This window comes from Sus scrofa, chromosome 5 (assembly GCF_054392235.1).
Source record: "Sus scrofa isolate SSC_HxYL_T2T_F1_AM1 chromosome 5, Sscrofa_HxYL_maternal_Yorkshire_Landrace_v2.0, whole genome shotgun sequence".
NCBI classification, from domain to species: domain Eukaryota; kingdom Metazoa; phylum Chordata; class Mammalia; order Artiodactyla; family Suidae; genus Sus; species Sus scrofa.
The window spans coordinates 26,692,446-26,717,194 of record NC_139387.1 but is presented as its reverse complement, the minus strand read 5'-3'; the positions used below and the strand labels follow the sequence as shown (position 1 = coordinate 26,717,194).

Below are 24,749 nucleotides of genomic sequence, written 5' to 3'. Positions count from 1 at the left end.
AATAAAATTTTTTAATTTTTATTTTGTTCTCTTCTGATAGAAATCTTAACTTTACTCACTCTCCTATCCTTCAATATTTCCACTTGGCGCAAAGGTGCTAAGGTCAGAGGGGGAAAGAACCATCTGCTGTGATAGTGTTAGAGCTTGAAGGGACCTCAGAGGTTGTCCTGTCCTTTGCTATTCTGAGGGTGGTCCCTGAAGTAAAAGGGATTTCACCTGGGGGCCTGTGAGAAATGCAGAATCTCAGACCTAACCCAGACATCCTGAAGCAGAAGTTGCAGCTTCGCCAAATCACAAGGTGATTCACATGCACTTACAAGTTTGAGAATCACTGCTCTGCTCTGTTATCCTCCTTCACAAATCATGGAAGTGATTTGTGAATCAACAAGGAGCCAGCAGAGAGCTGATACTAGAAATCGGATCTCCTAACAGTCTTGTCAAGTGCATATTCTGAAATGCCAAAATACAAAGACTAAAATTCTTATTTCATAGAATAAAATCATACATTGTAACAATAAACAGATTTAATTTTTTTTAATTTTTTATTTTTTGCTTTTTAGGGCCAAAGGTGCAGCACACTCTAAAGGCCTACACCACAGCTCACAGCAGCACCAGATCTTTAACCCACTGAACAAGGCCAGGGATCAAATCTGAGTCCTCATGGATAACAGTCAGGTTTGCTACTGCTGAGCCACAACAGGAACTCCGAAATAATAAACAGACTTAAAGTGGCCTTGGTGCCTCTTCCTCCCAGTGGTAAGACCTTTCTTCCATCTTGTTTTTATTTTATTTACTTATTTATTTTTGCTTTTTAGGGCCACATCCACAGTATATGGAGGTTCCTAGGCTAGGGGTCCAATTGGAGCTACAGCTGCCAGCCTACACCACAGCCACAGCAACACAGGATCCAAGCCACCTCCACGAACTACTCCACAGCTCATGGTAACGAGAGATTTTTAACCACTGAGCAAGGCCAGGGATCAAACCCGCAACCTCGTGGTTCCTAGTCAGATTCGTTTCCACTGCACCACAATGGGAACTCCTGTTTTTATTTTATTTTTTAATTGAAATTTGTTTCTTGAATTGTAATCTAACTCAGTATTTCTCCCAGCCAGTGGTGGCCAAGAAACAGAAACAAATGAAACATGTCCATCTCAGGCCAGTGACTCTCACCTCTTCTCCAACAATGATGTCTACCCATGCTTCTTGAAGCCGGGCATGCAGCCAAAGGGGATTAAATATAACTCTTGAGCCAACCTTGCCCCTCCCTTCTTCCCTTCTGGGAATCTGGGGATAGACTCTCTCTCTTTAATACTCCCAGTTACAGGATTCCAGAGAGTGCTCTGGAGGCATTAAAATGGAGGGCGCTCTCCAAGTGCTGAAGGCAATTATTGCCTGAGGAACCCCTTTTCCTCAGCCTAGGCTGGGAGGAAAGAAGAGACCAGAGAGGGAGGAAGGGTAATGTTCTCAGTACCATGAGGATAAAAAACATCCAAGAGCTAAAAATGGGTGCACTTAGTAATCTTGTGAGCGGAGGAAGCCATAGGCATAATTCTAGGGTTCTGGGAAGGCTTGCTACCACCTCCCTTCTCTGGATTGAGCCCTTAAATTTCAAATCCAGTTCATTTCTTTTTGCTAAGATTTTTCTATCTGTTCAAGGAGAAATGTCTTTTAATTTTCTATTGATTATATTGAAGATGAATGCATGGGTCAGATCTTTTCACGAGAAAAACTAGACCCATGGTTTTCCACTTTTTTTGCCTCTCAACTACTCACAGGGGAAACATCACGATTATTTACATCTCTCATGACACATAATTACTCTGAGTCAGACTGTAGTATGTTGTGGGGGATTTCTTATCAGAATCTGGGGAAGTGTATGTACAGTTAGCAAAAGCCATTTGGGGGGGGTGCACCCACGGCATGTGGAAGTTCCCAGGCCAGGGATTGAATCTAAGTCACAGCTGCAACCTAAACCACAGCTGAGGCAGCACTGGATCTTTAACCCAAATGTGCTGGGCCAGGGATCCAACTGGCACCACCACAGCGACAGTGCTGGATCCTTAACCCCCACAGTGGGAACTCCAGCAAAAGCCATTTCTGATGTCCCCTCCCAGGACTCTTCCCAGGCCACTCTACAGCCTGGATCACCATGCAGACCAAGAGTTTCCTGAAGGCAGGGATTCTCTCTAAATCCCAACATCGAGCACAGTCCCTGGCCCACAGGATGCTCTTCATAAATATTTGTTGAATAAACACAGTTATTGATGGAAGAAGGGAGCAAGAAGATCCTAGGGACCTGGATGTTTGGATGAAACAACCGGTAAAGGGGAAAATGTTAACCACTTCCCAGTTGTGTCAAAGGCTAGCTTGCAGGGAGAAGGCATATATAAAACAATATCATCTAACTCTTATCAGGAGTTTATTATTATGCCTGTCATTGTGCTAAGCAGTTTATACACGTCATCTCATTTAATGCTCATAGCAATCCTAGGAGGTAGGTACTGTGATTACTACATTTTATAGATGTGAAAACAGGTTCAGAGAGGTAAGGCAGCTTTCGCCGTCACACAGCTGAGAAATAGCAGAGCAAGGTTTCAAACCCAAGCCGTCTGATTTCAGACCCACATTGCCAAAGTGATTCCAGAACTGATGAGCCAACACTGCGTCAGAGCCTTATCCTGGCTTTTCCTTCCCCTCCCCCATCTTCCCTCTCCTGTTGGGATTTTCTCCAAGTGTTTCTGGACAGAATGAAAGCCCTTCATCACTCCCTTTTTCCAACCTGAACCCCTTTTTCAGAAGAATGCAGTTTTCTGCCCCCCACCCTCCCTGAGGAGCCTCCCTCCCCGTCTCTACCTCCAGGTAATCCAAGACCCTGTGAGTTAGTGCAACATCAGAACTGAAAGACTGTTAAGGGAGACAGGCTCAGAGAGACCCTCCGTCTTTGAGGAATGTCTCGGAGATGCGCTCTCTCTCCACTCATAGCAGTCTAAGCACGCCTCCGTGCCTCCTCCAGAGGACTTCTCTTCGGAGTCCTGCAACTCAGGCCTATGTTCTCCTCTGACTCACTCCAAGCCTCCCTGTTGTCTCCTGTCCAATTCTGTCTCCCAGCACTTTCTGGAGTTTTCCACTATGGTAGCTTTCCACTAAAGCTAGTAGGAGAGCATAAGATCAGGGGTCCAAAGATGACCAACCTTTTCAGCCTTCACTAAAGCACTGGGTAGAGGCTGAACTTCTGAGCACCAGGCTTGATTTCCATAGTGACACCCCTGGGGATTGTTGCCATGGTAATGCTAGAGCGACACTGGCCACAGCTAACATTACCTCCCCTCTCCACCTTCTTTCACGAAACTTCCCCAAGGCTAAGGGGGCGGGGGGGGGGGGGGGGGGGGGAATATCAAATATCAAAGGAATCCTGGACCCTCCCAAAATAATACCTATTCGGCTCTGATAATTCTGCAGGCCCCAACCTGGCTTGTCCAAATGAGGTATTTGATGGCCCTGGCTTTTTGTCTCCTTAACCATCAGGAGATCTAAGGGAGGCAGAATGTGGTAGATACTGAATGAGGGGAGGGGGGAGGGAGAGAGGAAAGGCAAGAGAGAGGCAGAGATGCTGCGTTTCTTTACTGTCAGACACCTCCTGTGCCTGTAAAGATGTGCAGCTCAGACAGCAGACACTCTGCCCACCAAGACCAAGGCAGAGACACTTAAACAGGTCCACTTAAATAGTCACAGTGGAGGAGTTTCCATCATGGCACAGTGGAAACAAATATGACTAGGAAACATGAGGTTGCGGGTTTGATCCCTGGCCTCATTCAACGAGTTAAGGATCCAGCGTTGCCGTGAGTTGTGGTGTAGGCTGCAGATGCAGTTCAGATCCTGCGTTGCTGTGGCTGTGGTGTAGGCCGACACCTGCAGCTCTGATGAGACCCCCTAGCCTGGGAACCTCCATATGCTGCAGGTGCAGCCCTAAAATGACAAAAGACAAAAAAAAGAAAAAAAGTCACAGTGGATTCTGAGCGACGCAAAGAGCAAAAAACAAAGCACATGGCACACACAGACAGTGACCCAGACACCCTTCTGCTATGACTCAGACCATTAACTTGGGCTAAGCCCCATTTCCCAGATTCCCGAGAGAAGTCAGGGGACAGGGGAGGGATAAGGCTCACAGGGCTGTCTTCAGCTTATTCTTTTCCACTTTGCCAAGCAGAAAAAGCCCACAAACATTAGAGACTCTGTAGCCCAGAGCTAGCCGCAGTGCTGCAGCAGAGAGGAGAGCCGTCAGAGAAGGGAGCAGGGGTTGGGCTTGCAGAGATTAGCCTCTCCCACCCTCATTCTTTCCTCACCTTCCCAGACATCCCGAAGCGGCTTCCTCCACTAATTCCTCAGTCAGTTTCCCATACCCTGGGCTCCAAAGGGAGCTAGAGGAAGAGAAAAGAGTGGGGGATTTCTTTCCCTTGTGGGGACCCTCAAGGCGCTCCTCAAAATCACTTCTCCTCTAGCCCTCATCCTCCTGAATGAGAAATGAATAGAAAGGCTGGGCAGACGAGCTCCCAGGATGCTGCCTGAGACAAAATGGCCCCCCATAAGCACTTACCTTGGTGTGAGAGATTGACAGGAGGGACTAGGGTAAGGGAAGATACAGAGTGAGACAAAGGTACAGCCCTGCAAATATCAGGCAAAACGGATCAAGAAGGACCAGCTGTGGCGTAAGATAGGATCTGAGTTGGCAGGGGCCCTGGGTCTCTCTTCATCTCTCTTCCCTCCTGCTTTCACCAAGTCTCTCCTATTTAACTGAGCAAATTAGACAGATCAACACAACTCCCAACAACACCCAGAGAGGGATGGCCCAGAGAGCCTAAAGGAGATGGTTCAGATTTACCCAGATTTAAGTCAAGGAAGATAGACTTAAAAGTGGAAGCCTTTTGTGGATTTGCTCCTCCATAACCACCTTGCTTCTATTTTCTCAAGCTTTATGGGGGGCCCTCAAGCTCTTACTTTCACAGCTAATGCCTGCTGTCCAGACTCTTCAGAGAAGAGGCCCCAGGGGTTGATCCAGGCATTCTTTTAGCCTGGCTAGACAGACCAGACTGCAAGGTCTATGGCCCTTGAGACAAAGAGAGACAGGGGCCCTCTCTATGTGAAAAAAAACACACATACACAGCACATGCACAAGGCAAAAGCACTCATTTGAGTTCACAGTGTGGGTGAGAGAGCCTGGTGACAAACTAGAGCCCCTGGGGACAAGACATGTAAGCAAATCTCTTCCTACAGCCTGTTTACTCGAAGTCCCATTCTCACTGGTTCAGAAGGCCCAGACTCCCTTCCCTTTTTTCCTTCATCCTTTTCACAAGCATTCCCTGCGCCCAGCACTGTGGATCAAAAATACATAAGATGTGCCCCTGACCTTGAGGACGGCCCTTATATGGGCCCTTCTCAAACTGGCTACAGTTTCCTGGCCCAGCACCCCTCAAGCCCTACTAGACTTGACCCCAGACCCTTTCATCCCATAGCCTGACAGTCCCTACCAACTTAGGAGAGGAGGGGAAGGTGAGGAACTCCCTAGGAATTCCTTTGGAGTCATCCCAGATAAAAGTCCAGAATGGAAATCTGTGGAGGCAATGTGATATACAGAAGGAGAGACATAAGCTTTGGAATTACAGATTTAGGTTCATATCCATGAATTAGCAGTGTGACCTTGAGAAAGTCAGTTGACTTCTTTGGGCCTCAATTGCCTCATCTGTAAAATGGAAATATTAATACCTTCTTCAGAGCGTTGTTTTAAGGATTAAACAATATATGCAGCATAATGAGCCCACAGAAAACACTATTGCTCCTTCTTAATAACGTCTCTTCTGTGGATAGGGGTTGTCATGATGAGGTAGAGGAGGTGGCTTGCCACTTTTTATTGGATTATCAAGAGATAGGATGAATAAGCAACTACTTGTTAGGATAACAGGTTTGGTTATTTTTATTTGTTAGGGTGAATCGGCGCGTCTGAAATCCTCCTCCTACTGTACCTGGGAGGGAAAGGCAGACATTTCCTTAGGACTCAGAGGCTCCTCCATCAAGCTGGGTGTGGCATCAATGTATTTCTTTCTCCGAAAACCTTTTCTCAGATCCCTGCCCTCCCCCCAAGTCCAGGCTGTAACTACTTCAAGGGATGATGGAGGCCGGGGTCCTGGAGTCCACTTTCATTTACACCTCCGCAGAGACCTTGGACTGCCCATCCCCCACCTAGCCCACCCACTAGTCTTCCCCTCCCTCCCTGGGTGTTGGAGGGTAGAGATCTGAGCCAATAACAAAGGGAAGATGCTCTTTCCCTAGGGAAGAGGGAAAACATCAGAAAAACACGGGACTGGCTCTAGGGGTGGGGACGCTGCAGAGAGCAGCAAAGGGGCGTTGGGTGCATTGATCGTGGGAAGGCAGCCCCCTCCCACTCTGCGGAGACTCGGCCGCCGGCCTGGCCAGGCCACACCCAGCCATCCTGATGCAGGGAGAGGAGGGGCTGCGGCGAAAAGGATGGAGGATGAGCAGCGGAGAGGGGGCGCAGAGACAGGCAGGAGCTAGGGCTCTGCGGAGTAAAAGATTCAGCCTCCCCGTCCCCTCTCCGAAATTCCCTCCGGGGGCGGCACTCACCCCAATAACGACGCTGTCGTCCCCTTGGAAAATGGGGATGAACTTGTCCCCCCGCAGAATCTCGGCCTGGTTCAGGGGCCGAAATCGGCAGAGCACCTTGATGCTACATTCGTTGTTGGTCTCCGCCATGGTGGTCGCCGGCGTGAGGCTGGGGCACTTCTTCGGCTGCAGGGGTCGCGAGTGCTCCGGCGGAGAGGGGCTCAGCTGAGGCCGAGGCGGAGGACAGGTGCTCGGTCTCTGAGGCTCAGGGAGCTGTGGCGGGTGACCAGGCTAACGCTAAGGAGCAGGGCTGGGCCACGCTTCCTCTCTCCTGCTGCACGGGGGATGCGGGCGACCTGGAGGTCTGGTCCTCTCTGGGCGCTCTGCCTCTCGGTCCCTCGCGCTGCAGCGCTGCGCTGCGGGCCTGGGCGGGGCGGCGATGGAGGAGCGGGGCGGGGCTTCCTTCGCTGGGGGGTGCTGCTCCGCGGCGCCCACCACCCAAGCGAGGCACCTGCGCTGTCATCGCGCCTCCTCGCCCCACCCCTAACGCTTGCTCGATTACCCTGTCCTCACCCCTTCCCCACCCAAGTCACTCTCTGCCTTCCACCCCCCACATGCCTGACCCGTCTGTCCCTCACCCCGGCCTCCACCCCCTGGAAGGGCTAAGGAGTCTGAGGTGGGCCTGTCTTCTGTCCCAGGAAGAGTCAACTGTGCTTCCATCTCCTTCATTCCAAGGCATCCTTCACCCTCATCACAGTCCTCGCTCCAAACTGGGAGCACAAAAACCCTCGCAAAGATTCCCAACCCACTGAACCTTCAAGGGCAGCTGCCTGTACCCCTATGGAAGGAAGTGCGTGTTCAAGTCCCATTTTTCAGGGTGTCAGGGGAGTTCTCCCCTTTCCCCTTCTGCGTGCAAAGATGCACTCTACTCTCTCCCCAACATACACACCAGGACCCCAATTGGAAGGAAGACAAACTCCCATTCTGTTATCAGAATTCAAAAGCAGATAAGACTCTCATTTTTTCTTCCTAGGTTGGGGCTGAGAAGGAGGTGGGCCAAGAGTAACTTTTGCAAGAAGTGAGGAACAAAGCAGTGATGGAGGAGGACTTTAGGAGTGGGTAAGGCCAGAGGGGCTTTGAGAAAGGATTTCTAGGGCAGACATCTGCATTTGGGCTTCAGGCAGGTTTAGGCACCTACGTGAGTGTGTTTCCTGTCCCAGAACTGTTGGACAGAGTCCCAACACCCCAAGCCCCTTTTCAGGCTTTTTTTTTTTTTTCCCTCTGTTTCTTCTCTTTCCCTGGCCAAAAAAAAAAAAAAAAAAAAAATGCCAAGCCTTTCTTGTCCTTCCTCCCTTTGGATCAGACTCGTGCTGCAGACCCTGGGCAGAACCACCTAGAAGCTGGCTGGATTGATTTTTCTCCACGTCACAGGGCCTCTGCTGGCCAACAGAGTTAGACTGCAGGAATTGAGGCTCTAGGCCAAGGGGAGGAGCAGGGTGATGGGAGAAGGGAGGAGGGGATGGAGGTTCTGCCTAGCAATTGTCTGGTAAGTTTTTAAGGTCACTTAGACACCATGAGGAAAGGATGAGAGAATGATGGCCTGGCCAGATAAGACCTAATCACTCAGAATGCAACCGAGGGTGTTTCCTGAGTTGAACATATGCCCCTAACCCACCTTGAATCTTAAGGAAATTGAAGAAAAGGGGTTCTGCATAAGAAACTGGATAGGAAGGCAGTAGGACTATGGAGAAAGAGGCTTGGGGAAGAGCCAGGGGACTATACATAGAATGACAGTGAGTTCTAAACTCAGGAAAATAGGCATCTCTCCAGTTACTTGGTCTGGCACTGTTTCTCATTATTGCAGCATCCTGCAAGCTCAGGAAATATCCCAACCTCAGGCCCCCAGGGGCTCCAGGATGGCATCCTTAGTGAAGGGGTTTCAAAATGCTAGTCCATGGAGGGTCGCTGGTCAGAGACAAAATTCGTTGTGCACCGCCCCCCCCCCGCCCCAAACTGAACATACACACACAGAATGCACTAAGTTTTTCCGTAAAGCTAGATTTGTTGTTTCAAAGGACTATCGTTTATTCTGAGAGTACTGTATGTCCTTCCACACTTTTACTAAGTAATGATGGTAATAGTAGAGAGTAGGTTTTCCTTTTTCAATGTGCTTATTTGGAAAAATAAAAAGGTAGCAACACCATGCTTATCCTCAAAATGGCTTGGTGTTTTTTAATTGTATCATACTGTGAAATCCAAAAGTCTGAAAACTGTTCATGAAGGGACTAAAAGCACAGAGTGCCCGCAGACATAGGGCTACTAAGTGCTTATTTATGAACTTGAGATTGAATAGCCAGATTTGAAAAACATAAATAGGATGCCCAATCAAATCTGAATTTCAGATAAAACACTAATAATTTGTCTGTGTGTGTTAGTATGTCCAAAATATCATATGGGACATAATTTATATTGAAAAAACTATTAGTTGTGTATCTGAAATTCTAACTTAACTAGGCGTCCTGTATTTTATCTGACATCCCTAACCTGAGAAGTTTACTTAACTTTTTCGGTCCTAATATGACTAAACCTTTACCAAATTTTACTTCTTGTTTTGAAGCCCTGGCTGTGCCACAGCATGCCTAGTTATTTTTATCTAGTCACTTAATTTCTAGGAGTCCACATTTATTCAACTGAAAAGAAAATATTATAAAAGCGTTTTTACAGAATTTATGTAAAAATGAAAGAAAATAAGTTGTATGAAGTAACTCTCAAGGCGCGTTATTGTCGGTCCCCACCCAAGCCAGGTCAGCCAAGACTACACATCCCACAATCCTAGGAGGCGTTTCCCCGCCATTACCTCATTCCCTGGCCTTGTTCTCGCCAATCCCTGCTTTTCCAGGGGTGGGGTAGCGGGCTGTTCTCGCGACTTTTGCTTTACCCTCCCTCTGTATTACCCCTGTCGCGAGACTTCCTACTCCTCCGCCTCCTCCGCCGCTCCCTTTGCGGCCGCCTTAACCTGGACCCGGACCCAGCCTCTCCCTTACCCGAACACCGGCCCCGGCTCCACCGAGGCCCCGGTCCCCCAACCCCGCCTCGCCGCCGCCATGGCGGACCCTAAATACGCCGACCTTCCCGGCATTGTGAGTACACGGCCGGCCCCGGCTCCCCAGGACCCCGCCTCCGACCTCCTAAGGACCCCCAACAGACACCAACCCGTGACCCTTCCCGCCTGCAACCCTTCTTCCGCCCCAAGGGCTCCCGCCGCTCTCTCCCCGACCGTCCTCAGCGCCCTCCGGACTCCTCCGACCCGACTGGGTCGGGCCATGGGAGGGCCTACAAGGCCCCTTTCTGGCAGTCGCCGGTGTCTCCACCCAGAAATGGTCTCCGGGCACTTAGCGCTGTGCCCGAATGTTTCTGCCATCCGTGTCAGCACCACCCGTACCTCCCCACATCTTCCCATGAGCCCCCGCCATTCCCCACCCTGGACACACATACCAGGCCATTTGGTGATGGCCTTCACCCGGCGAGAGTGAAGAGGGTACCATGACAGAACCCCTCTTGTGCCAGATGGAGAACTCTGTCCTCTGAGAACCTCCACCCTAACGCCCGCACGTGCCAACACATACCCTCCCTTTGTGCTGCCCTGCTGGCACTCGGGGTGGGGGTTGGGATAAGACCTTGGGTACTAAGGTCCTGAGTCACTCTGAACCCTTGTGCTAAGGTAATGGTGTACAGGGCCTGATTTGAGCATAGCATTTCTGCTTCTGACATAATGATTGCGGAGGACCCGCCCCCCTTCAGATTCAGGGTAACATCTCTGTCATCACCTACACTCACCATTTACCCTCAGATCCCTCTAAGACATGGGAACTGACCTGCAGTTCATCGGGCAGGTGAAAAAGAAGGGGGGCAGAATCCTGCCCTCACAGTCTGCCTTCTGTGTTAACTTGTTCAAGTGTTGTGGGGTCAGGGGTGTTGGTGGGTGCTGGGTAGTGAGGTTGGGTGGTCCTTGCTTCTACCTGCAGGCCAGGAACGAGCCAGATGTTTATGAAACCAGCGACCTGCCTGAGGATGACCAAGCGGAGTTTGATGCGGTAAGACCATGTGCTGCCTCAGGACTCCTCTGGACTGACTTCTCCTCCCTAGGCAGGCCCTTTCCCTTTTCTGGCGAACAACCAGCAATAAGCGGGTATGCCAACCCAGTCCGGGTGGTATTTAGGTTGCAGGGCTTATAATTGAGCAATGCCTGGAAGAAGGGTCAGGTCAGTGGAATTAAAGGTAAAAGACCTGCTACTTTGGCTTTTTAAATAAAATTTATATGTCTCAAAACAGGTTGGGGGCTGGTGCTCGGCCATAGTAGTGAATCATGAAGCCTGAGTACTTAGAAACTTCTTGAGGTTAAGACCTAGGTCTTCTGTTTCATACAATATATCACTCGGTATATGTTCATTAGTATCCTACCAAGAGCTAGACCTTGAAGTATGGAGGAATACTCTTTCATGAGAATATCCAGTAGCCATTGGGCAAAGAGCAAGAAAATGAATTGGAGATTTTAGGAAGATAAGGGACCTGGTCAGAGCAAAAGACATTTGAGGAGGAACATAAATCTGTTGTATCAGCCGAGGAGAGACCCTGGTAGCAGTTTAAGATCCAGGAACCCTGAGCAGGAAGGAATTACCTATGGGCAATATTAACCATTAGGGAAACCACTTGGCATTTTTTATTGCATGTGTTCATTCTATGTTGATTTTTGTGCACAGCCAAGGAAAAAATGTCCCTGCCCTCAAAAATCCCCCAGACTAATGGGAGAGTTAGGAAACATGGAAGAAAAAATTGAATGAAATCAACATAGTAAAAACTCTATATGTAAGTGCCAAGGGGAGCAAAGATCTCTTACAACGTCTCATAGGATGTGTTTGAGGTTCTGTTATTTCCACGGAGATCTGGGCTAGGTTTACATCGATGGGGTGAGATCTCAATTAAGTTGTCACCAAGAGTCAGTGGGAATAGGCTCAGTATGTGTGTCTGTAAGTCCTGTGGCTATGTCTGTGGGGCTGGGTAGTTCTGGAGAATGCTGGTTGCTGGCTTATAATGTATGGCTTGGCGTACTCACTTATTCCTTATTTGATTTCCCCGATGTGGAAGTGGTTCCTACTTTGTGTGGAACACCTTCCCTGTCCCCTCTCTTGGTGGTGTGTTCCTTGTGGCTTCTGTACTTGCTGGCATGTCAGTCTGTCCTCCAAGCTTGAGTATTGGAGATAATGCAAATGTTGTTGCTCAAGGACCTGGGTATGCACCAGTCACTCGCGAGGTATCTTATTAGGATAAGGGCCGGAATGTGTATACCGAGGACTTCATTCCACTACCGTAGTCCAAAGACTGGTCAACTATGGCCTAGGCTTCTGCCTGTAGAATATAAAGCCTTCATGGTGACTTAATGAGTGGAACTTTGTCCCTTTGTCACTGACTATTCTACAAACAGTATTATAGCAGTCCCCTTTCCAAACCAAGAATACATTGTAATTTTCCTTTTGAAGTTACTGGGACATCTCTTAATAAACTGAACATGACACTCATCCCAGGCATGGAAGAAGCTGAATGTGCAGCCCTGATTGGCTGTTTTTCCCTGCTGAGCCTGAGCAGCCTATTTTAGTAGCATCTAATGGGGTGGCTGATGGGGAGAGGACAACGTAAGTGTTCATTTCCTGTGGCATGTTGCTCAGGATGCCAGCATAGAAGTATATAGGAACCGGATGGTAAATACAAGAGGGGCTGAGTTGCTCCATCACCTAAGGCTCAGCTAAATGACTGTCCACCACTAGGGAGGAAGGAGTGGGGTGGGCAGACCTTCAGCCACTTCAGGAGCCCTGGCAGGGTTGGGGGAGGCCTGAGATGTTTCCTTATGTCAGCTAATGTCTCTGGCCCCTGCATGTCCCTGGGGGCCTTAGGAGAGCAGCTTTCAGGAAGTCAGCTGAATAATGGTTCTGTCACTGCTCTTGATACTGACGTAAATGTGCAACTTGAGGAGCCGTGGGCAGTACTTGACAGTCAGACCTCATTTCCGTGAGGCCTGGATTCTCACTAGCAACCTATCCCCTTCTCACCTTCTCACCCAAGACCTAGTCCAGGCAACAGTGCATATCCCCACTATTGTGGCTGAACCATAAGGTTTCAGTTGCCTTCTTAACCCCTGGCAATGGCATGCTCTGCCTTGGTCTCCAGATTATTTTCAACTTTAATTTTATTAGTTTTTCAAATAGGTAAAATATGCACATAGAACGTAAAGTGTCTCTTCCCACCACCCCTCCCTGCCCCTGCTCCGTTCCCTTCCCTGGAGACAACCCATCTGACCAGCTACTTTTGGAACCTTTCCAGGCAGTCTCCAGATTTTTATTTAAAGAAATAAATGGTGTTGACTCTGATGTCTTTTCACCTCCTTCCTCGGATTGCTCCACTGTGGAAGAAATTGGGCTGCTGAAGGAAACAATATCTTCTAATAGCCCCTCAAGATTATAATTGCTAGTTTAACTTTTGCCATAGTGGGGAGGAAAGTAATAGAAGGTTTTATTTTTGGTAAAGAGGACCCTGATTTTCCTGCTATCCCTTTAAAACAATTTTAACAGCAAGTAAAATATTCTAAAGTGAATGAGCCAGAAAACTGCACAGGCTAGCCCTTTCTTCCAAAATCTAGGAAGATTCCCCTCTCTGCATTTCAGACACTCCTGGGTTGATAGGAGTGATGGGCTTATTGGAAACTTTTCTTAAAATGTCTTGTCAGGGAAGCTAGGTCCCGACTGGAATCTCCCCCACCCAGCCCGAGCCCAGGGCCTGCCTTTGGGTCTGTGAGACATTCTGCTCATGTCTTTTGAACTGCTGGAGCAAGGAGAGTAAATTTAGAAAACCTCATTAGAAATAAAATTTAGTGTCTCCCTTTGTGCCATAACTACCCCTGGTGCCATGCGGAAGGGGGAAAAATGACCCAGCCATAGTTTGGTGGGGCTCTGGCAGAGGCTTCCGTTCTCCAAAGGGTAGGTAATGCTGGACACTCCACCACCTGAGATGAGAAATAGCAAGTTCTCTTCCTTAGAGTTTGGGATATCACAGAGTATGCTTGATTGTGTTCATTGACTGTTGGCGCACTTGAACTTACCTGAGTTTTTCCTAATGCTTCCCCCATCCTCCCTCCTCACCACCTTGCCTGGACACTAGTTTGCACAAGTAAGACCATTCGATGCTTCTTCTTTGCATGTTTTCATCATCTGCCATCTCGCATGCAATGCTCTGTCACTGTGCTGTTGTTGCAGTTAATTGTTTTAAATTCTGATGCATCCCTAGCTGGGTCACTTCGGGACCTGCTGGCCTCATGGTTTAAGATCATTAATCAAGGTTTAGAAGCACAACTATAATTCATGAATCATTGTCTCTTCCCCTTGTGAGATCTGCAGAATAAAACTGTCCAATGGAGGATGGGATAGAAACATGGAGGCTAGGAATGCTTCTGGACATGAGGCATTTGAGAGCTGGAGTTACAAGTGGGGTTGCCTTTCTCCTCCTCAGACTCAAATGGAGTTAAGAGAAAGGAATGATGTTTAGCCATTCTACACAAGGGTGGAGAAGAGGGGGGACAGTCACAGTCCTCACTTCCTAGCTGTATGTGGTTTATCCCTGGTAAAAACTTCATTTTAATATTCCCCTATGCTAAACCTTTAGAGGAAGGTAAATGGGTAGGAAAGGGTGTTTTCTGCATTTTTTTTGGTTACTAACTTGGGTTCTTTGTGCTTTCACAAAGTCTTTCTGTTTCTGTGTCCCTCCTTTAGAAGTGGTCGGATGGCCAGCACTATGCTGACCATCCTGGACAGTTTCATTCTGCAGTACTTTTCATCTTCTTGTCATGGTCATCATGGTTCTGAAGTCCCCCTGGCTGCACTGTTGACAGAGAGTCTGAACAGCCTCAGAGAATGGCAGTGACCTCTTCCCCTGTCTGATCTAGAACTTCAGGTCTTATCTCTAAGACACAGCCACTTAGCCAAACAGCCCTGGCCAGTCTGAGAGATTATTAGTGAGAGGGACTGGGAGTTATGTGCCAGGTAAACTGGTAGCTGGGATCAGGGCGCTTAGAATTTTCTAACCAAGTTGGCTGGGTGTATTAGGTTCCCATGGTGACTGTTACCACTTCAGGTTACAGGAATTATCCCTAAAATCTCATTTCCCAACCTACCCATTGGTCAGACCTGGAGGTGGTATATACTATTTACAAAGTAATATACCACTTTTCCTTTTTTTTTTTTTTTTTTTTTTGATTTTCTGTCCTCCCCCATTCTGCCTCTTCCTCATGATTTGAACTTGAATTTAGGGGCCATTGTCCCCTTTTTTCTTGAGTTTCTCTCAAGGTGGTTTTAGCTTGGCAAGTCAGAGAAGGATACGGTGTGTGTGCCTCCCCCCGTGTGTTTGCATGTGTGCACCTGTGAGTGCCTACACCGTCTCTGCAGTGACATCCCCGACTTAGACCATAGGACCTGGATCCACCTCTACCCTGAGCTGAAAGGGGAGTCTTGACCATACCTGGACCCTGGCATGAGACAGAGGCTGAAGAGATTGAAGTTCAGAAGAATCTAGCTGAAATCTCTGGGGCAGGATGCAGTTGCCTTTATACCATTAAGTGTTTTCGTGTACATATAACCATCCTCGACCCCCCAACACTTCCTGAGCAGAGCTCCTGGAGAGGCAGTGCATATAGCTAGGTTTCCCCTCCTGGCAGTCCTTTACCGGTCTTGCCTAGAAATGGAGCCTTATCTAAGTGGCCTGGACTAAAATAAGGTCTCCTTGAAATACTCTCACCTTTCCCCAGTGTCTACCCTCCAACTCCTATGAACCATGGAAACAGAGGGTTGAAGAAATGTGTTCTGCACATGTTTTTTTTTTTCTTTCTTTTTTTTTTTTTTTTTTTTTTTTTTTGGTCTTGTTAGGACCTCACTCGCAGCATATGGAGGTTCCCGGGTTAGGGGTTGAATTGGAGCTGTAGCCACCGGCCTATACCACAGCCACGGCAACACCAGATCCTAGCCGAGCTGCAACCTGTAACATAGCTCACGGCAACACCGGATCCTTAACCCACTGAGCAAGGCCAGGATTGAACCTGCGTCCTCATGGATGCTACTCAGATTCGTTTCCACTGAGCCCCGACGGGAACTCCCCGCACATGTTTCTTGGTAGCTGTGAATCTTGGTGTCTTGGTGTCTTCTGGACTCATCGTGTTAGCACATCATGCAGAATCGCTCTGGATCCCTCAGAGCTGTAGGATGAGTTACCAGCCACTCAAGATGGATACAAACATCAGACTACACAAGGGACCGGGATTTGCCCTGCTTCTCCTCTTAGAGCAGAGTGAGAAGAGGGCTGCAATTAGGTACTTCGCATTTCCTTAAACTCAGCATGTGTACCCGACATATTTTGTTCTGCTTAACCTAAAATCATATCAAACTACCCATGTGAACACCCTCATTGTGACTGATTCTGCCATCTAACACCTAAGTCGTCAGAACTAAAGAAACGGAGAGACAGGAAGACTTGAGCCATGAACCACCCCCTGCCCACTGCATTGAGAATCAGGGACCCTCAATCAGCTTCAGGTCCTCAGAATCTATCTTCACAGCCTCTGCTTCATATTCTGCCATTTCTACAGCTTCCCCTCCACCTCAGCCTTCTCTTCCCCCTTTCCTCTTCCATGCCACTAGCTTGCAGCATCTAACTGCTAGTTCTCAGATGATCCCGAATTGCTGCTGTTAACAGCAAAGCTTCATGACATCCTCACCACCAGAGAGGAAAGGGTCCAAACTCTTCTTTCTCTTGGGGTATGTGGTGACCCCAGCTAAAATTTCTTGGCCCCCAAATTTTGCTAGGATCCCTGGGCCCTGTGGTGCAGTATGTTTGAAGACTGTCATGTAGTGCATGTGACAATTTGCTAATAACAATTTTGTCTTTTTTTTCCCTCCCTTACCCCCATTTCCCCACTCCCTTACCTTTTAACTCTTTTGATTTTCTCACCTCTGGGGAAACCACAAGGAGCTGGTAAGAAGCCTGACCTTTCATCTGCTTTTTAACGGGGTGTGCTGTGATGGGCAATTGTTTCTCTGTCCTTTTGTCTCTACTAAATCTTTCGTCCCTCTATACAGCCCCAGCCAACAACCTTTTCCCATCTCACAAATCACTGTAATGACACTGCCTTTGACCCATGCCCCCAGATCTCTGAGACATGGCGGAGTAGGTGCCACCAGAGGACTAAAGTATGCTGTCCACCTGAGTCTCTGGGGCCACACCCTCGGAAAGGCTCTGAGAGGATACCAGCGTCGGCAGCCCTTCCAGCCCCGGACATGCTCCTACAGCAGCAATAGTGAGATGAGAGCACTGGCCATCCCTGCTACTGTCCAGAACCCCTGAATCTCACTGTTTGTTGACCCTTTTTTTTTTTTTTTTTTTTGGTCTTTTTTGCCATTTGTTGGGCCGCTCCAGTGGCATATGGAGGTTCCCAGGCTAGAGGTCGAATCGGAGCTGTAGCTGCCAGCCTATGCCAGAGCCACAGCAACTCGGGATCCGAGCCGCATCTGCAACCTACACCACAGCTCATGGCAATGTCGGATCATTAACCCACTGAGCAAGGGCAGGGATCGAACCCACAACCTCATGGTTCCTAGTCGGATTCGTTAACCACTGCGCCCCGACGGGAACTCCTGTTGACCCTTTTTCACTCTCATCTTCCCTATTGAAAAAAGGGAAGATAAAGTAGGGGAGTTCCCTCGTATCTCAGTGGATTAAGGATCCTGTGTTGTCTCTGCTGTGGCTCTGGTCACTGCTGTGGCATGGGTTCAGCCCCTGGCCTGGGAACTTCCGTGTGCCAAAGGCACGGCCAAAAAAAGAAAAAAAGAAACAAAATAGGTTCTCATCTGCATAGTGCCTGGCCCATAATAAGGGCTTAACAAATTATCGCTATGACTGATTTCTTGGGCTGTAGACTGCCTCCCAAAGAAGTGTTGTTTTTTTGTTTTGTTTTTTAAATAAATTTTTTGGGTTTTTTTTCCCTACCTCATTGTCCTTGGTCAGGGCACTGACAGGGTGGAGTGGCCTATTCTTGAGGGTGAACTTGAGAGAAGGTGATGTTCTTTCCTGGACCTAAGTCCTTCTCAGACAAACACTTTTTAGAGGCCAGAGACCACACGATTCTTTGGCCGGTGAGTGCTCTGGCCATCACATTTCAGAGAAGATGAAAGAGAGAATAATTTGAGACTCAGTCCTTTCTCCCTTTAGGCTCTTACATGTAGGACACTGAACCCTGTTATTTTCCTGTAATCTTGGGCTCTCACCCCTCTGCCCAGCAATTCTCTGAAGAAGAGGTAAAGATCAGCCTTGCCCTTTTCTCCTCACCCCCCTCCTCCCTTATTTGTAAAGCTGCCGGTCACACTGATTCCTTGTATAACAGCAGACCAGGGATGAAGGACAGATTGTGTCTGCTGCTCTTTCTCCATGTCTCTTCATCCTCACTGCCCCCCTCAAACCCCTAGGACTCACATGCAGATAGAGCTTCTCCCTCCTAGCTATGTGTTACCATGACTGGGCAGCTTTTAAACTGGCCTACTACCCTGGCCCTACACCAGAACAATTAAATCCGTCTACAGAGGTGAGCCCAGGCCTCTTTGGGTTTCTTGTTTGTTTTTGTTTTTCCCTTTTCTAAATGATTCTGTGGTGCAGCCAAGTTTGAGAACCGTAGTTCTAGCTAAAAGAAAGAAGACTCAACTTGGCCTTCCTTTTGTAGAAGGCGGAGACGTCCACCCCAACAGAAAAGGATTCTGAGGTCTCCTCCGCTTCCTTCAGTAACGTAGTGGGACCTGTTGGACTGCTGACAACTGAAGGGGAGACCTGCAGTCTGGAGGGCCTGGTCTCAGTGTGGTTATTAAGAGTCTGAACACCTAATAGATGTCTAGGAAGGAGGGACCCTCTCTGCTTCAGTTTCTAGAGTGAAATCTCTTTCACTTTCTTTACCATGTCCCCTGTTTCTGGAAGCACTTCAGGGCTTGAGAACCAGCAGAGGGGTCAGAGAGAAAAGGCAGGTTCTGCAGCTTCTCTTTGAAAAAAATGCTGGACTCTCTCCATTTCAGCACTTACACGTGGCCTTTGCCCATTAGTACTCTCTTGGCAAACCGATGCAGCTTATGCTCATTGCTTCTAAGATGTTCCTTAAGAAATAATGCAGTAAGCCTTTGCCTCTTCTCTCTACCCCCTGAATTCCCTGGCCTTGTGGCAGCCTGGAGACAGGGCTTCTGGTCAGGCCCTCTCCAACTTTCCTCTTGGATCTAAGAGTTGGTGTCCTCCCCTCAGCAGCAAGTTAAAGTCCAGATGTTCACCCTCAGAGTTAGGTGTCTCCTCTTTCCCTCCAGCAAGGATGGGAGGTTAGCTAGAAAATGGATTTCCTCGGCAGCAAAGAAATTTACTTTTGGGAGGGGGAGGTCAAAAGAGGTCAGGTTGGTTTCTTGCCCTGAGTGCATGGTGTGTGCCAGATAACTGGGAGGGCCCAGTTGGATCGGGGAGAGGGAGGGGATGGGGAGGCTTATGTACAGAATGGGTGGGGAGGTTATGCTGCCTCTGTTCCCGATTGAATTAGGGTGTTAATATTTATACAACTGAGACTCCAAATTTATCAGGAAGCTTCCATTTCCTAGGGTGAACCTGGTTCAGCAGCCTGGAATGGAGCCACCCTTCTTTCCCCTTCGGAAAGTAGGGCCCAGTCTCCTAATGGTTTGGAGATTTTGTGGGGTCAGGGAGGTTCTAGGGTGGGACTGAGTCTGTCCTTGGTCTGAATTACCTGTTCCTGCAGGAGGAGCTGACGAGTACAAGTGTGGAGCACATCATTGTCAATCCCAATGCTGCCTATGACAAGTTCAAAGACAAGAGAGTGGGAACAAAGGGCCTTGGTGAGACTGGGTTGGAAATTGGGTGGGGAAGCCTGACCTCAGACCTCACTGACTCTTGTTTTGGGAAAAGAGCTCTCTCATGGAAGCCCTCACAATTACCTGAGACCATGACTTGCCCTGGGTCTAGACCAGGCCCTCAATTCCATCTTCTTTTCTTGGCAGATTTCTCAGATCGAATTGGCAAAACCAAGAGAACAGGATATGAATCTGGAGAATATGAGATGGTTTGTGTTGATGGGAATGGGGTAGTGATGTATCCAGTGGGCATTTAGGACAGCGATCAAGGGACATGGTTGGAATTCCAAGCTTCTCTCTGGTTGGGGGCCCTGAGGAACCCAGCAAGATGCAGTTGAGAGTGCTTCGTGCCCCCCCCCCACCATTTGTTTGCTTTGGAGCTTCTCCAGGCCTCCACCTATCTCTAGTTCTTTACTGGGGTGTTATGGATTCTGAGTTGGATATGATACCTTTACAGACTAGGCTTGGGTTTGGATAAATTCTTGAGGTTCCCGGTCCTGGGAAATGTAGCGTCTCAGTACAGGGAACCCATCTGTGCTTGTTCTCTAGCTTGGAGAGGGTCTGGGAGTGAAGGAGACACCTCAGCAAAAGTACCAGAGACTACTGCATGAGGTCCAAGAGCTGACAACTGAAGTCGAGAAGATCAAGGTAACTATAAGCTCTCTTCTCCCCTCTCTGTTCTGACTTACACAGCAGAGGAAGACCTCCCAGCAGGAGGAGGAGGATTCCCTAAGCTCCTGGATAAAGAAGGCTGCAGTTTGCAGAGTTTAGGAATGCGCATGAATTTACATTCAGTGCCATGGGTGGGCAAGGACCGTTCCAGTAACTTCCAACCACAGTCATCTTTAAGGGTCTTGATCTGTTTTCCTCCACCCTGATTCATTCTTGCCCCTCACTGTCTCTTTGTTTTCATACCAGATGACAGTGAAGGAGTCAGCCACCGAGGAGAAGCTGACCCCCGTGGTGCTGGCTAAACAGCTGGCAGCCCTGAAGCAGCAGCTGGTTGCTTCCCATCTGGAGAAGCTGCTGGGACCAGATGCCGCAATCAACCTTACTGACCCCGATGGAGCTCTGGCTAAGTGGGTTCCAGACTTCATTGGGAAATCATTGCTGATCAGGGTGTAGAGGGACTCAGCCAGGCACCGACAGGGACACTGACAGGGGAGCAGTGGCCTGGCTGTTCCTTAAAGCTGACTGTGTGGGAGGATTGAGTGACTGTGCTGACCCTCATCCTTCAAGTCATGATGTTATTACTGGTTTCCTGACCCAGGCGCCTACTGCTGCAGCTGGAAGCAACAAAGAACACCAAGGGGGCTGGTTCAGGGGGAAAGACCACCAGTGGGAGCCCCCCAGATAGCAGCCTTGTCACTTACGAACTACATTCTCGGCCTGAGCAGGACAAGTTCTCCCAAGCTGCCAAAGTAAGTATGTAGGTAGTGCTGGCTGGGAGATGTGGCCCTGGAAAATTTCCCGCCTCCTTCCAAGGGACCACATCCGAGGAGAGGGTGCTGGAAACACTTGATTTCCTTTTGATGATTTCCTCATTCTCCGTGTCTCCCTGACTACTCTGGATTAAGATTTTAAGATTGTGACTAGGGGTGTGTTTCAGGGAAAGAAGTCCTTTGGCAGAGTGGTGGGGAAGGGGGAGGGGAGTAGTGAGCAGAGAAGCAAGGAGCAGGATCCTACCTCCTGCCGCAGCAGCAGGGAGATGGATGGCAGTTCTCCCCTCCTTCCTCCCCCCTAGGTGGCAGAACTCGAGAAGCGTCTGACAGAGCTGGAAGCAACTGTACGCTGTGATCAGGATGCTCAGGTCAGGTGCTCTCCTGTACTTAGCCAGACCCTCACATCCTGCACCTTGAACCCTAAGATCGCAGCATTCCACAGAATCCTGGGAGCCGTCAGGAAAGGGCTCCAGTTGCAGGATCAGCCAGTAGTTGGCTGCTGGAAGAGGAAAGGATGGGAGACAGTGGTAATTACATGGAGATATAAGAACCACTAAAAAAAAAAAAAAATGGAGTTCCCGTCGTGGCGCAGTGGTTAACGAATCCGACTAGGAACCATGAGGTCGTGGGTTCGGTCCCTGCCCTTGCTCAGTGGGTTAACGATCCGGCGTTGCCGTGAGCTGTGGTGTAGGTTGCAGACGCAGCTCGGATCCCGCATTGCTGTGGCTCTGGCGTAGGCCAGTGGCTACAACTCCGATTCAACCCCTAGCCTGGGAACCTCCATATGCCGCGGGAGCGGCCCAAGAGATAGCAACAACAACAAAAGACAAAAAAAAAAAAAAAAAAAAAACCACTGACACTTCCTTCCTCCTTTTTCCTATCAGAATCCCCTTTCTGCAGGTCTGCAGGGAGCCTGCCTTATGGTAAGTGTGAAAGAAACTGGAGTGTTTGGATTACGGAGGCGATACTGGGATTGAGTTTGCTTGAAGGATTGTTCTTGGGCCTGTAGCTATTTGTTAATTACCTCCAGTGGAGTATGGGGTGGCCTCTTCTAGTCTGATTCTTTCCCCTTCATGAAGCTTGTCCCAATCTCCACTCCCAGGAGACTGTAGAGCTGTTGCAGGCGAAGGTGAGTGCCCTGGACCTCGCAGTTTTGGACCAAGTGGAGGCTCGGCTACAGGTATTTGGTGGGGTCAAATTGGATTACTAGTAGCTCGTGACTTTGGAAGCCAGATGCCCTCACTCCTATCCTTAAAATCTGTGCTTTCAGAGTGTCCTGGGAAAAGTGAATGAGATTGCCAAGCATAAAGCTTCTGTAGAAGATGCAGATACACAAAGCAAGGTCAGGAAGAGACCTTTCCTCCACTTTCATACCCTTTCCTGCTTCCTCATGTACCCTTCCTGGTGGTGAGAGCGAAGCATGAGAGCACTGATTCGTCAGGTCCCTCTCTTCATAAACTCTTAGCAGCTGAGAAAAGGCTTGCTTCACTCTTGCCCCACCAAGTTGACCTTGCCTCACCCTGGTGGTGTGAACTACTGTCTTGTCCTCCAGGTGCACCAGCTGTATGAAACCATACAGCGCTGGAGCCCCATTGCCTCCACCCTTCCTGAGCTGGTGCAGAGACTCGTCACCATCAAGCAGCTGCATGAACAAGGTGGGACGCCAGCTGCCAGGGGTGCGAAGAGGAACTGGAAAGTGGGCAGTTTCTCCTCCCTTCTCTCTGGTTACGGATCCCATCTCCACGCATACTGTTCTGACCTTCTTTCGTAGCCATGCAGTTTGGTCAGCTTCTGACACACTTGGATACCACACAGCAGATGATCGCTTGTTCCCTTAAGGACAACGCCACTCTCTTAACCCAGGTGTGTGCCCCTTTATCAGTTGGCTACCTCCCTGCTCCAGCACACTCAGGCTAGGTTCTGCCTCTTTTTCCCTCAGGGCTCTGCCTTGGCCTCTTTGGTGGCATGGTGGCGTGGCAGGGGCCTGGTTTGTCTCCAAACTGTTTCTCAATGGTTGTGGGACTTTTGACAATTTATTTAACCTATGAATCTCATCTTACTGTCCGGAAAATTATACCTACCTGAGTTATATGGATTAGCTGTAATAGTACAAGTGATGTGTTAGTTCAATAAACCTTAGTTTTTACCCCTTCCCTCTGTAGTCTCAGCTTGGTTTTACCCACCCTGGGTCCTCATCCAGATGTTCCTGAGCACATCACATTGGAAGGAACATGAGTTTGAAATTAGGAGCTTGGCTCCAACCTGATTCCACCACTTCCTGAGGCCGGGCAGTGAGCCTCACCTTTGCCTTCATTGTCCCAGCAGCGCCCAGCACATAGTCCTTGGTCTGTGTTGGAGGCACTGTTCTTAGTGCTGGGGGAAGCACTAAAGTTGAGAGTCTGCTATCACAGGACCATCAAGATAAATAAAGTGCTTAGTATAGTATGTTCTTCCTCTAGAGAAGTTTTCTATAATTTTGAACCAGTGAAACTCATTTCAGCAATGTCTTACTTGGCCCTCATTACATAAAACTGATAAAAAGAACTCTTCTGGTTAAAGGCAGGATGAGAATTCTTAAAAGTCCTTCCTATTTGACAGGCCCTGAGCTGGGTCTTTGGTACCCAAAGTAGCCTGGAAATTGGTATGCTAACATTTCTACTCTGGGATCCATAAGCTGTATTTCACTTTCTTTTTTGCGGCATGTAGAAGTTGCTGGGCCAGGGATTGAACCCACACCACAGCTGAGACCCGAGCATCTGCAGTGACAATGCCAGATCCTTAACCCACTCACTGAGCCACACAGAAACTCCGTATGTTTCCGTTTCTTTTTTTTTTTTTTCTGGGGCCACACCCGCGGTATATGGAGGTTCCCAGGCTAGGGATCTAATCAGAGCCGTGGCTACCAGCTTACGCCACAGCCCACAGCAACACTGGATCCTTAACCCACTGAGCAAGGCCAGGGATCGAACCTGCAACCTCATGGTTTCTAGTCAGATTCATTAACCACTGAGCCACAACGGGAACTCCCCATTTCTTTTTTGTCTCCTCTAAGAGAATTTCTTCAGGTCCTTACCCAGGTAAGCACTTGAACCTGACAAAGAGTAAGACATCTCTCTCACTTTTTAGGTGCAGACAACGATGCGTGAAAACCTGTCCACAGTTGAGGGGAATTTTGCCAACATTGATGAACGGATGAAGAAGCTGGGAAAGTGAGCACCTTTGGGAGATGGAGAACAGGGGTAATCCCTACCCCTTTGAACTCCGTTAACACCTTACACAGGGTTTCCCCTTAACCATAACTCTCGCATCCCCATCCCATTTGACACTGGGGGCAAGGGGTTCTTCTTGCATGTGGGGCTTACACCCCTCCTCTGAAGAGTAGAGTGGTAGCTGGGGGATATTAGATGGTGGTCTCCCCTCAGGCCATGAGGATGAGGACCTGGGCCCAGCCACGTGCCAGCTTCTGTCCAGTACTGCTTTGCCTGGTGTGGGGAAGGGATGGGTCCTGTCCTCCAGCACAGCTTCTATGGCTGGTTATAATACTGTACAACTGTTTCTGACCATTAAATGCTGTTGTACTCTATGTGGCCTCTGCTGTTTCCTGGGGAAGAGGCAGCACTGAGAGACAATGACAGCATAACAGGCAGTCTAAGGCACCTTTTACTACAAGAGAAGGATTTAAATTGTAACCTGTTCTTACTAAAGAGCTAAG

The 24,749-nt window shown here is 48.8% G+C and overlaps 3 protein-coding genes across 8 annotated transcripts in view; 2 read left to right on the top strand and 1 right to left on the bottom strand.

The window, feature by feature from the left end:
- Positions 1-7,003, bottom strand: part of KIF5A (kinesin family member 5A) — a 35,088-nt gene extending 28,085 nt beyond the window's left edge. For all 5 annotated transcript variants that reach the window (XR_014803428.1, XM_021091860.2, XM_021091864.2 and 2 more), the window contains exon 1: positions 6,640-7,003. Coding sequence is in view for 4 of the 5 variants with exons in the window: in XM_021091860.2 (XP_020947519.1) it covers positions 6,640-6,768 (129 nt within the window). In the remaining variant the exon portion in view is untranslated. The remainder of the gene's footprint in view (positions 1-6,639) is intronic.
- Positions 7,004-9,584: 2,581 nt separating this feature from the next.
- On the top strand, positions 9,585-24,620 carry DCTN2 (dynactin subunit 2). 2 transcript variants are annotated; one of them, NM_001444492.1, is made up of 15 exons: positions 9,585-9,758; positions 10,644-10,712; positions 16,681-16,686; positions 19,484-19,580; positions 19,743-19,804; positions 20,145-20,243; positions 20,514-20,674; positions 20,866-21,016; positions 21,340-21,405; positions 21,922-21,960; positions 22,140-22,217; positions 22,308-22,379; positions 22,590-22,692; positions 22,809-22,900; positions 24,164-24,620. In NM_001444492.1, exons 1-15 carry the CDS (start codon positions 9,723-9,725, stop codon positions 24,248-24,250), a joined length of 1,218 nt encoding a protein of 405 aa, NP_001431421.1. In that variant the 5' UTR covers positions 9,585-9,722; the 3' UTR covers positions 24,251-24,620. The 2 variants fall into 2 exon arrangements, with proteins under 2 accessions (NP_001431421.1, NP_001431420.1); NM_001444491.1 differs by lacking the exon at positions 16,681-16,686.
- ARHGAP9 (Rho GTPase activating protein 9) overlaps positions 12,388-24,749 on the top strand; it is an 83,924-nt gene continuing 71,562 nt past the window's right edge. The window contains exon 1 of the mRNA XM_021091868.2: positions 12,388-12,512. The gene's annotated coding sequence lies outside the window, so the exon portion shown is untranslated. The remainder of the gene's footprint in view (positions 12,513-24,749) is intronic.

Coding starts and splice junctions, on each gene's coding strand:
- DCTN2 (NM_001444492.1), top strand. CDS start 9,723: ATGGCGGACCCTAAATACGCCGACCTTCCCGGCATT. Junction 19,805..20,144: donor AATCTGGAGAATATGAGATG/GTTTGTGTTGAT, acceptor CTTGTTCTCTAG/CTTGGAGAGGGTCTGGGAGT. Junction 21,406..21,921: donor GCTGTGATCAGGATGCTCAG/GTCAGGTGCTCT, acceptor TTTTCCTATCAG/AATCCCCTTTCTGCAGGTCT.